Here is a 13,525-nt window from a genome sequence, read left to right on the forward strand (position 1 = left end):
GGTAGCTGTTGTTATAACTCTCGCACGGTTTGACGTTCAGAGGCGGGCACACTGATGGAGTAGGTGGGTACTTACCTTTCACCACACGTTTGTTCACAGGTTTACCGCTACCACTGATATCTATTACAATTATTTGTTGCGTATGTGTGATCTTTAATTTGTACACACTCACTCACACTTTTTAGGTATGTCTGCTATCGCCAGTGACACGTTATAGGTACTTCTCATATTTCTGGGAAACCGCCTTATTATTATTAACACTTCTATCCACATATCACTCTGAGGACCCAAACTGTATGTTCTCTAAGTACAGCACTCTCGTGTTATTCACTGCACTTACTCCTTGGGGAACTCTGCCATATTCCCCTCGATTTCATGCCTTCCTTTCACCTCCCCCTAAGGGGCTATTCATGTCTGTTCCCCCCTTTTTTGCTCTTTCCTCCTCTCCATTCCTTTGTTGATCATGGATTTTTTTTCCCTTTTATGTGGATTTGTAATTTTTGGGCTTAAATTTTGTGTGGGGCTTTTTGAGAGGGCACTGTAATTCTGGGTTTACGAGATCCCCTGGACCTTTCTCTGTTATCTCCTATATTTCCTTGGGTGCACCCAGCCCCTACCTATAACTATCTTTGTGCCCGTATAGTGTGGAGCAAGTAGCTATTTTGTGTTTAGTATCTCTCCAGGGGACATTCATTAAACCACGATAGTGCTGTGCAGGACAAACTCCTATTAAAATCAGTGTGCCCCGATCGGCACTTTCACAGTTTATTAAAACAAAACCTCCTTTGTTTCTCACTCTAACGGTCTCTAACACACACAATCACTCAGTCTCTCCCTTTCTTTCTATGTATCTATCTTCTCACTCTGTCTCTCCCTCTCCGTTTTTTTTTTTGCCTTTGGCCCAGATTCACTAAACGGGTGCCAGGCTCTTGCATGCCTTAGCAGCTTTTAGTGAGTCTGGGCCTCTGTTTCTTATTGAAACTCTCCTCCTCTCTCTCAAGCCCCTTCCCTTTTTCTCCTACGCCCCATTTCTTCCTCCCCACCTCTCTCACCTACTGTATATCTATCTATCTCCTTTTCTTTATTTCTCTTTCCAGCTCTCTTTCTTCTTGGGAGAGTGAGTAAAGACACTGACTGGCACTGAGAGTTTGAAGCAGGAGAACCTGGTTTAATTCCTGGTGTCGGCTCCTTGTGACCTTGGGCAAGTCACTTTATTTCCCTGTGCCTCCGGCACCAAAAACATAGATTGTAAGCTCCATGGGGCAGGGACCTGCGCCTGCAAAATGTCTCTGTAAAGCGCTACGTAAAACTAGCAGCGCTATACAAGAAAATGCTATTATTATTTCTCTGATACACACCGCCACCCTCTCTCTCTTTCCATGTCTTCGTCTTACACCCCCTTCTCTCGTCCTTCTCCCACTCACATCTCCACCTTCCTCTTGCCTTTCATTCTCACTTTTCTCTCTCTCTCTCTCTCTCTCTCTCTCTCTCTCTCTCTCTCTCTCTCTCTCTCTCTCTCTCTCTCTCTCTCTCTCTCTCTCAGAGCTGCAGTCCTCTGATCAGCTGGGGTTAGCTATCTGCCTTCGGGTACTTTGATGCCATGTTTTTGTATTGTAATACTTTGAGGTCTGTCTGTCCTTCCTGAGTGTCACTTACTACACACACACACTATCATTTTCATGTGTACATAACACACTACACCTCTGCCCTGCAAAGCATGCAATCTAAATGACCTTGAGGCAATGTGACATATGCAGCATGTAATATGTATCATGAGCTGAAGGATTCTTTTCAAGGCAACATACTAAGCTCAGGTTTCTTGTCATATCCCGGTGATCGGTGCTCTTATTGAGTTATGTGTGTATTCACCCTGTACAGCAGCATGTAAAGAGACTGTACCTTATATAAATAACTATTATCCCTGAAGCATCACAGCCACCACAGGCAGCAGAAGGTTTAATCATTGCAAAGGAAGACAGCCACTGTGCGAGCGAAAAATCCAGGGGGGGTATAGAGCTAGACTGTGAGAGGAGAAAGAGAGAGAGACAGGAGGGAGAGAGGGGGAATGAGATATGAGAGGATAAAGAATTGAGATTTGGAAGGAGAGGAGAGAGAGAGAGGGAGGAAGAGAAGATAGAAAAGAGTGTGATGAGAGACGAGAGAGAAAGGAGTGTGAGGAGAGAAATGAGAGAGAAGATAGAGGAACGAGTGTGAGAGATAAATAAGAGGGAGAACCTAGAGAAATGAGAGAGAGAAGATGAGTGAGAGGAATGAACGGGTAAGGGAGTGAGAAGGTCAAGATAGAGCAATGTGATCAAGAAGAAATATGTGAGGGGGCAGTGAGATCGGGAGAGAGTAGAACATTGAGAGGTATGTGTGAGACACAGATGAGAGAGAGTAGTGATTTTCACCCTGTGTTTCTGTGGGAGATTACAAAGGGTCCTCTGAGAATAGTTTGCTATTAGCAGATTTTTTTACTCTTCAAAACCCAATATTTTGGGGGATATTTGTATGAAGAGGTACATGTGCACTGACACAGCTGCGTTACAAAATAGCATATTTTTCTAGCTGAAACACAATATTTATGAAGTGTATTTCTACTTTTAGACTTTGGTGCCTGTTGCGATCACACTTTGCGCACCCTTAAGGTGACGCAGAAAACTGTCAAGAAAAGTAACGCAAGTCGCACATTTTTAATACATAGGCCTGTGCTAAAATGCAAATATTACTCAGCTCTAACTCTTGCTCCATAAATCCTTCATCTAGTCAAAGGAAGACGCAGACCTACTTGAAAATGACGCAACTTAGTTCTAGGTACTTTATTCATTAAAAAAGGTTATTAAACATCATACTGTAATATAAAAGGTATGATTGTATATTATATCACGTAGAATCCTGCTGGTTCACAGCAACAACAAAAAATCAGCCATAATATGACAATAGTATTTCTTGGTACATTGGATAAGTTGGCTGGAGTCTTACGGCGTCGCAATAAATCCATAAGGGGTTCCCCAGAGCCATGATACATTTGTAAAGTGTTCAGCAGTTCCTAATGGGTGATAGCCACTGATTTTATATATATATATACACAATACGATACCGTTTGGAAACTAAATCAGCAGGCAGCACTCCAGAATTGAACAAACAAGTGTATTGAAAAAATAAACACAAAACCAACGTTTCGGTCCACGAATGGGACCTTTGTCAAGGAGGTATATATATAATCTTCAGCTCATGTCGATCCACTGCTGGATGAAGGCCTCCCCAATGATCTTCCAGGATCTCTTCTCCATGCTGCTCCGACACATTATCTATTTCATACTCCCATCTTACTTTTGGTCGTCGTCTTGGTCTTTTAATCTCTCTTGGAATCCAGTCAAGTTCAATCTCTGTCCATCAATGTCTCTTCAAATATATATCACATATTTGTGATATATATATCAACAACGTGGAATGTAAGAGAGAGAAGACTAGGGTGGGAAGACCGTAGGACAAACAGACAAAGTGAAGAAGGGAAAGAGATTGAAAGAGGAGTAAGACGGTGATGGTGGTTGACACAGAGAGGGGAGGAAGTAATGAATACTCTTTGCAGTCTGCTGATTCAGGCTCAGGACCACGGACAGCACCTAGACATATCCTAACCCTGCAGCTATTAGAGACCTTATTTGCCCACAATAACTGTGCACAGGGTTTCTGGATATCTCCAGCGCCCAGTGATTAGCTCACAAGGTCCCTGTCTGAGAGACGGTCTCCTGGCAGACCTGCGTGCTCTGCAGTGGGGAACACAGAGGAATAATTTGCTCTGATACAAAGACCTTTCAATGTTTCACTATCAAGGACTCTGCAGAGATGTTAGGTATTATTGCACAGACGAGTTTGCTTTGATGCATTGTCAGGTTTAGCTGAGGAGTTGGGTTTAAGATGCTGGTCAATCGATTCTCTTTTATCATGGGCAGATTGTTTACGCTGTTTCAGACCTGGCGGAGTTATTGACTGAGGAAAATGAGAGAAAAATTCTGAGCAGAGATGCTAAATTGGATACATCTTTATATACTATTAAACCAGATCTAACTCTTCCTGTTACTCCATGTAGCATATACCAATTAACTTGCTCCATGTAACCACTCCTTAAACCTCCTCCTATTGCCCCATATAACCGCTCCCTATAACTCCTATTGCCCCATATAACCGCTCCCTATAACTCCTCCTATTGCACCATAAAACTGATCCCTATAACTCCTCCTTTTGTTACATATAACCTCTCCCTATAACTCCTCCTTTTGTTACATATAACCCCTTCTTAAACCTCCTATTTCTCCATATAATTGATTCATATAGCTGCTCCTGTTGACTCATCTGCTCCTATAATAAATAATCAGGAAGTTAGGTTAACCACGTCTGTGCAAATACACCACACACCATAGTATATAATAGCAGGGGGGGGGAGCGCGGCTCCCTTTCCACCCCCCCTCCACCCTTCTCTTTCACTTGATGCTGTTACTTACATCTTTTAATGCTGATTCCCTTTGTGAGAATGCACCGGCGAGAGAGATCCCGGCATTAGATGCAGGCGGCTGCACTGCTCTCTCTAGGAAATGGTGAGGGGATTCAGGAGGAAGGTGGGATGTGCTACAGTCACACAGTTCGCTGTTGCTCTTATAGCTCACCTCACCCACCCAGCCAAACACCGACAAATGACAAGTCTAACTCTTAACCCTTTCGCTGCCGGCAATACACTGCAAACCCCTCTGGCAGCGAAAGGGTTAGGCGGATGCAGGGTAAGACTGTCCCTTTCTAACCACACTGGGTTTCCCCTTCTCCCGCCTCTCCTCTTATTTCCCAAATATGTGCCTCCTATGCACAGCACAATAAATACCTCCCAGAAAATACATGCCTCCTAGTATCCGGAAAATAAAAGTCGGGCATAGGGTGAGACTCAGGGAAGTGTATATACGGTCAATACTGTATCATTATATGATACTGTCATCTTCCCGATGTGGGATACTAGGAGTCTGTATCTGGTTTTAGGTGTAATATCATTTTATAATTCTCTTGTCTGCCCAGATGGGAAGATGTGGGATCCTGGCAGTTGGTATCTGGCTGTAGATGTATAGAGATACTCAGCATTATTATATCATTATTTTGTGTTTCCCTAGCTGGGAGGATGTGGGATCCTGGGAGTTGGTATCTGGCTGGCCGTCACACAGGGTAACTTCGCCACTCTCTCCTCCTCGTTCCCGTCGCTATCTGCTGCCAACCTGCTGATTGCCACGGGCACCATCGTGATGATCGTTGGGTTCCTTGGCTGCATCGGGGCCATCAAGGAGAACAAGTACCTGCTATTGAGCGTGAGTAAGGGGGACGATGAGTCTGTCGGGTGATATTGGAGCAACTAACATGTCATGCATGGGAAGGCTGCCTCACCCATTGGTTTTGAAACTCATCGTTATCGGTGTTTAAGGCTAACTCATTGGGGAGAGGGCCTCACTCATTTCTACTCAATCCTACAATAGGATAGTCTCATTCAGGGGAAAGCAGTGCCACTCATTATAGTATCTGTACCCATATGGCTTTTTCTGAAGTGTTTCCTTAAAACATCATGTTTTGGTCTCAAGCACCCAAATGTAATTCCTTTGGGACCTGGAAACATGGCAGTGCATGTGTGTGACACAGAGCTCAGACCCAGCACCAAAGCTAATACTCTTCAAGCTATTACACCATGAAATATTACAGAGGAAATTAGTCCGGAGCCGAGGGAAGACCCGGAGATAAAAACTTGACACAACTTACATTGCTTTTTCTATCTCTGTATACTGTATATCGAGGTGGTGCTGGGCCAGGCTAGTCAGGGTTATTTCCTGATGCGTACAAGGAAGGCGTACTGATCACAGGCTGGGGTTTTAATGCTGACCCCTAGAGATATGCAATCCAGTTTGCAATTTTTAGATTAGTGTTTTGTTTACGGCCATTTTTTGGGTGTGTAATTCTGCAGAAATGATAACAAACAGAATATAACGGCGCCTAGATAGAACATATATCACCTGAGTGATTACCCAATGACAGTCCAGCCCTCACAGTCCAAGTAATATCCGGAAATAGCTTGCTTGGTGCCTCATAATATGTGGGAATAAAAAAGACAAATCCTAGTGCAACACTGGAATGCAGACTGATAAAACAAACACCAAAAACATAGAAACAGAGTAGCTACAATTAAACTGGTAACATTTAATGAAAAACTAAATGATGCGATAACACTTAATTCCCTTAAAATATAGGAAAACACTGATAGGAGATCACTTCCGGAGGGTTAAAATTAAAATCCTACTCACGGGAAAATGAAAATAAGCCAGCATATAGCAGCAACAGCTGCAATGGAGTCTCCGTGGTGGATACAATGGAGCAGCCTCGCAGGGCACTTCCAGACCTCATGCGTTGCCGCCGCGTGTCCCGCTGTTACGATCACAGGCCCGCTGTGGCCGTCGCAGTCGGATGACGCGTTGCGCATGTGTCGTTGCTCGGAATCCCTGTGGTACACTGCGCATATAGCGCTGACAGGCAAGTCTCTCCAAAGTCGTAGCAAACACTTAAATGGCAATAAAACCGAGGTGCAACTTGTCCAAGTCCACACAAATGATCAGCACAGTGTATAGAACCAGTAGGGTGCTAAAGCATTGCGGCTGCTGCTTTTAAATAGGACTCCCGGTCACTAATCACTCAGGTGCCATTGTTTTGCACCAATGTTGCAGGCGGGAGACTTTGATAAATAGACCCCACAATGTCACTGTAGGGTGCGGCAGACTGGATCACCTCCAGGTCCTTCCTCTCCTTGTCACTCTGCAGTGTTAGTCTTGCTGCCCTACAGGCTGGCCTTAGGGCAAGGCGTCCGCCCTGGGCCCCGCGCCTTCGCTGGTCCCGCTCTCCAACCTCTCCCTCTTCCTGTCGGCGCCGGGATCTAACTTTCACCCGACCCCGAGGGCGGACCTGGAGGAGGGAGCGCGGGACCCCCCTTCCTCCAGCTCCCCCCTCCGGTCGGGCGGACGTCGAATCCTGGCACCGACATGAGGAGGGAGAGCGGGGCCCCCGGACCGGCAGAGAGGTGCGTGCGTTTGTGTGTGCATGTGTGCACTCTTAGCTTCTCCGCGGCATCATGGTGACGGGGGGGGGGGGGACCTCTGCCAACATGCCGCCTTGGGCCCCGCAAAGCCTAAGGCCGGCCGGGTCCGTGGCCTCTTCTGTCTGTGTCACTGTGCGGTGGCAGGACAAATTTAATGGGCCCATGTGTCACCTCCAGGCCCAATTTAACCCAATAATTCCCCCAAACCTGAATGAATTCCAGTAGCAAGGTCTCTGTTGTAAACTGTTGATTACATTTATTCCCCCCCTTCTCCTCCCTCCTTCCCCCCTCTCCCCCCCCTTCTCCTCCCTCCTTCCCCCCTCTCCCCCTTCTCCTCCCTCCTTCCCCCTTCTCCTCCCTCCTTCCCCCCTCTCCCCCCCCTCAAATCTTCAGCAAGTTATTGCAAGAAAAGAAAAAAAAATAAGTCACTTCTGAATGTATGACTTTGCCCTTAATTAAGCTGGAAAAAGGGAATGGAGAATAATTCATCAGCGTCGCATTGAAACGATAAGAGAATCTCTCATTATTACCTTGCTGTAAACCATAATGATATTTTAAATGCCCGATTGCTTTTCTGGACCGGAGCCGGAAATGTTTTTATTAAGATCTCTCTCAATGTGCCCTTAAAGGGACATTCCCACGCAGCGGACAGAAAGAAGTCTCTTTATTTTAAACACGGTCGTTGGCTCTCCTGGATGGTATCAGCCGCCCTTGAAGTAAAACATTCACTTATTGCTGCTTGCGTAAAAATGTCATTCAAATATCTGGCAATATTTTTTCTTTCCCGTAATCACTTTAATCTCGTTATGCTGCCGTCGTTAGCCAAACGGTACCAATCATAAGCAAGGCACTCATGAACAAACTCCCTGTATACACCGTTTACACACATTCTTATCACACAAAATATTAGGTAAAGGTTGTAACAACTTCCCTCCCCCCCCAAAAAAAACATTAGGTTACTATGGAGACATTAAAAGTTATTATTATTTTGTTTTAACAAACAATTATACTTCTATACGTATAACCTATCGAACAAGACGCTGGTATCAGTTCACTTAGGGCCAAGGAAGAACTGAAGATGTATTTTTTTTTTGTTTACAAGTTATTAACCTTAACTCCCACTGACCGTGAACATGCTGCGCTATACAATTATACTGATTATATTTATAAATGATGCACCGTATCTTTATATACTGCCAGCCACGCAAAGTCTCAGCTCCTCAGAGAAAGTAAGTCCTGCTGGTCTGTATAACATTGCTGTGCTCAGATTGTTGATTCTGTGCAATTCTCACATTGCGCCTTGGTCAATAGTACTAATAAAGAGGTAGGAAGGCATGCCATGTTGAGCCGGTCCCTCTCACCGCACACGGGGACATAGGGGCCATAATACAAGGGAGCAATTGCCCGTTCAATGGAAGGTGACAGTGTGACTGACACCAGTAACCTATGGCCTATGGAGTCAGTCCATTTTACACCACAGGGTGAGAGACACAAGGTATCTGTCATTTCCACTGCAGAGTGATACATTGACACAGAGGGGACCCATTGCACGTGGAGTCTGTGTCACCCACCGCAAGGTGACACCAGGTCACAGACAGAAGAGACCCATGGTCCACAGTCTTTGTCACTGCCATCACAGGGTGATACACATACAGAAGAACATAGGACTTAATAGTGTGTCCCTCCCAAGCTGGCACAGAAGGGACCTGTGGCCCAGGGTCTCTGTCCCTCCCGCACAGATGAGGTTGAGTGGGCAGCTTCTCACTCCTCTCTTCTCTCCTCCCTCAGTTCTTCGTCCTGCTGCTGATCATATTCCTTTTGGAGCTCATCGTGGTCACGCTCTTCTTCATCTACACCGACAAGGTAACTCTTCATATTAACATATATACTAACACTCTCTTAGGAAAGTTCATCCCGCCCATGAACTCTTCTACGTGTAAATTGTTGTTTTTGCATCAATCTACGTTTGCGAATTCATGAGGAGGTCATCATTAGTTGAGCACAATTAGAAGTAGATAATAGGCATGAATTCAGCAGACCCGATGGAAAAGGAACATGTATTTACTTTTCATACAATATAAATAAGTAAAATGGGCAGTTTAAGAGTGATTGAACATTGCTCTTCATGAATGTGTGTATATATATATATATATATATATATATATATATATATATATATATATATATATATATGTGTATATGTGTGTTTGTATATATATATATATATGTATGTATATATATATATATATATATATATATATATATATATATATATATATATATATATAAAACGAAAAGAAGATAGCGTGGCTCCCATGGCATAATACTGTAATTTAATATTTGAAATGAACGTGCAAGTGAATCACGGACACTTACATTGTGCAAATTGAAATAAAACAATGAGTAAGGTCTTTGTAGTCACCCGATGGAGCCCCTGTGGATAGATACCGTGTGTGGAGTCCAACACACTCCCGTCGTGGATGCCAGGGAGGTGCGCGCGCACCCGGTCTCCCCCTGGAAGTAAATCCCGCGAGAGTACGTGTCCTCCGATGATACGGGATACTGACACGGCAGTCAGACTTCCTGCATAGGACCCCAAGTGTAATGGACGACGGACCGGCTCCAAAACGAGCAAAAGACAAAACTGCTCAAAGATTGAATGGTGTACAATGACAGTCCAATGCTAGCTACTTCCCTACGCGTTTCGCCGCGATACGCAACTTCCTCAGGGGATAAAGCTGTACTAACCAGGTTAGTACATTGTTTTATTTCAATTTGCACAATGTAAGTGTCTGTGATTCACTTGCACGTTCATTTCAAATATTAAATTACAGTATTATGCTATGGGAACCGCGCTGTCTTCTTTTCGTTCCACAGAGCAAGAGGAAGGTGGTTTTTTCCTGGAGACTGGCAGCGACACCCAGTAGCTGTTGAAAGACACTTTTATTTTCATTTTTATTCATTATTCACCGCATCTCTTGGGGCTTTTTAACCCTTTTCCTTCCCCATTCACCCCTTCCCCTTCATTGTTTATGATGTATGTTCATTTACGTCATGTTCCATTCTTAGCAGCTATTTCATACACACAGGTACTAGTGTTTTTAGTGTTTTTGTGTGGACATTCATTTGTATGCAATCATCTCCTTTGTTGTCTATCATTCCGGCTAGCGCAGCAGTGTTTTTTTCTTTTTATATATATATATATATATATATATATATATATATATATATCTCCTTCCAAAACATTAGGGACACATGTATGTGTATATATACCACCTGCCCCTCTGACAGGGGTTATATGGGTTTTCTAGTACTAAGCCAGCCAGCCTTGTTCCAATTACTCGTGGCACAAGTGAGATAAATAGTCCCAGGGCTGCCAATCTGCAGCAATAACCGTATTTTTGTTGGCAAGTCAACTCGAGAAACAAAGTCCTCCCGTATCCATAAAGACCTCGGTCCATCAGAGGCAGCATTCGTCAGGTTTATCTGCGGCTGTAAAACACGCGCGCCGGCTTCGGCGAAGTGAGTTATGGAGCGGCAGCGTGGACACAATCAATTTCCCTTCCAGGTTAGCAACGTGCCTGCCCTTGTCTAACATTACTACAGACAGATCATTCCTCACTGGCCTAAAGTACACGTCCCGCGTGGCTGCACCTTAGCGCTCCATCTAGTGAGTTCCATTTCAGCCGCAGGTACATTTCTCACTCGCTGGGGAAACGCCCTTTGCCTCCCTGTGCCTTAGTTACCCTTCTGTCACTGTGTAATAATGAGGTCATTGCCGTTTTCCCTCTCCTTTTGAAGGTCACCGTGCACATTGGAGGTTGCTAGGGTTCCACCGCAGAGGTGGCTGCATGAATAGTAATTGCAAAGTGCGTATTGCAGCAAAGATAGAATACCAATTATTGCATCTGCATGACTTCCGTAGGCTCCCAAAACTACCTAATTCCCCCCATTGTCAAGTCATATTGTGGTTAAGCTGCAGACAAGGAGTCTGGGTAATGACATGCAAATGAGCACGCTGAGAGTGCCACTTTTGGCTGCCTATCCATAGTTAGAGCTTTTCCCTGCAGCATTACGCAGCTTGTCCAGCTAAGCTTGGAACAGGGAAGTACAGAGTCAGTTGACTCGCTCAGGGACAACTATTTTATCCTGTTGGACTCATCTGAGCATGGTCACTGCATTGTAAAGCTGGGAATGGGATGGAAAGCAGACACAATCAGGATATGTGGGTACAAAGTGGCATAAATCCTCCACTGTACAACAAGGACAGAGAACATGCGTGTTTGTCCATGTCTTCCATGTTTGGGTGTTTAATGGCACTATATAAATATTCATAACTTGTAAAAGACACTTTGTGTTGACTCGGATGTGTTATAAACACTTCTACTGTCAAGCTCAAGTCCCACGTACAGACTACTTGTAGACTACTTAAAAAAAAAAAATGATATGCTTATTGTAGAAATCCCCTTTATTTTCACTTTTTCATCCCAATTTTACCTCTAAGTCTGGCCGCATGTTCTTTTTCTCATCGTCCAAAATACAATAGAGACTGTAACCGCCCTTTTAAAAAAAAAAAATATATATATATATATATATATATATATAATATATATATCAGTGTTCGACAAACCTATACATTTGCACGCCCCGGGCGAGTGGATTTAACATCGTGGCGAGCTCCTATTGGCCCAAGCAGCACATGTTTGGTACTAGGTGGCGAGTAGATTTTTTTGTTCGATGAGTAGATTTTTTGGTGATTTGTTGACCACTGTTATATATAATATATATATATATATATATATATATATATATATATATATATATATATATATATATATATATGAAATGCTTATAATTGTTCAATTTAATTTTGAAGGCATCAATCAGCTTTATAAAAACCTATTAAACATGTCACTGTCCTTAGTACCTAAGAGTGACTAACCCTCGTAATAATCCACACACTGCAAATGTAGGGCTAAGAATAAATCAGATATGCAGAAATCACAGTGCATCTATAAAAGTCGACTTAACCGTAACAGCAATATTTACATAAAGGTGGTCAATACACCTATATAAAAACATCTTACAAGTCGCTATCATACTGCCAATTAAGTCATGACTTTGTTGTTTTTTTTTAAACCACCAGCATTAAATGGAAATGTTTCACAAATAATTAAATTGCCTCGTTAGCTCGAGGTCAACATTACACTTTTGTCTGCAACTCAACAGAAGAAAGGAATTGTGAGGTTTCCAATTCCAGAGAAATACCGATGCAAGCAAATTATTTGCAGAACCACTTAAATATGGCCACCAACCAGCCAATGGCTTATAACTTGTTCAATGTATATCTCCCTCTGGTTATAATCACTGAACCAGACCCCCGTGAAGGTATTCTGCACAGGGTTTGCCTAGGTGCTTTTTGCAGTCAGGATATTTGGTCTTCAATGTAAAAAGAATTGTCCGAGGGCTTTCACTGTATGGCAAATCCCATATATGTTGCTGAGCAGATATGGGGATTTATACCTTTTTGTTGTCGGAGGGGTCAACAACACATTGGCAGGCAAGTCCTATAAATGTGTGTGCGCTGTATATATTATACAGACACATAGAGGGGGGGGGGAGAGCCCAAGAGAGATCCTTTGGTAGGGCACACATAACCTTGGTGTATATGATAATGATAAAAAGTAACTTCTAATGCTCAAAATGTAAATGATGGAGACTTACAACTGTGCTCACAAATCTCTATAATTAAAGACATACTGTATAGTGTACACAGAATGTGACAGTGACCAGACAATTAGTGGGGTGTACACATAGTGACGATAACCTAACCAACGAAAATTCTAAAAAGCTGAGCAGCCACAAAGGCAGCTGATGTCCCTTAGGACTCGTTTATAGTTGCGGCGTCAGTGTGCGCGCGACCACGTGATGTCACTCGCGCGTTGTGCGCACGGGAAGCCTGCACTGGGGGAACAGGGAGGCGTGGCGGTGTCGTTGGCGTGACGTCACGTGAACAGTTTGCCCTCATTGGCTGAACCGCTCACGTGACGCGGCCGACGCGCGGCAAGAACAATTTCAAATGTCTTTTCAAAAATCGCGCACTTGGTTGTTTTGTCGGCGCGCAACATTGCACGCCACCACTATAATCGCAGCCTTAGGTCGTGGATGACGTCGCCGTCACCACTGGCGAAAGTTGAACTGTAGTTTTAAGCGACGTCGCTGGCGACAAGGCCAGTGACGTCACCAAGGAGGAGGGCAGCACTTTCTGATTGGTTTGGAGACAGTCACATGTGGCGAATGTCGCTAAAAAAATCAAATTTAACTGACTTCAAAATTCTTGGTCGCGACATCGCTCCGTCACCGTCGCGCTTACTATAAGCACATGCGACGGATTCAATTGATTTGTTTTAG

The 13,525-nt window shown here is 43.9% G+C and overlaps 1 protein-coding gene across 2 annotated transcripts in view; it reads left to right on the plus strand.

Annotated features, from left to right (window-relative positions):
* The window catches only part of TSPAN4 (tetraspanin 4), a 211,928-nt gene that overhangs the window by 164,143 nt on the left and 34,260 nt on the right, over positions 1 to 13,525 (plus strand). For both annotated transcript variants that reach the window (XM_075566847.1, XM_075566845.1), the window contains 2 exons: positions 5,157 to 5,348; positions 8,903 to 8,977. In XM_075566847.1, coding sequence (XP_075422962.1) covers positions 5,157 to 5,348; positions 8,903 to 8,977 — 267 coding nt within the window. The remainder of the gene's footprint in view (positions 1 to 5,156; positions 5,349 to 8,902; positions 8,978 to 13,525) is intronic.

This window comes from Ascaphus truei, chromosome 12 (genome assembly GCF_040206685.1).
Source record: "Ascaphus truei isolate aAscTru1 chromosome 12, aAscTru1.hap1, whole genome shotgun sequence".
In the NCBI taxonomy this organism is placed as follows: Eukaryota; Metazoa; Chordata; class Amphibia; order Anura; family Ascaphidae; genus Ascaphus; species Ascaphus truei.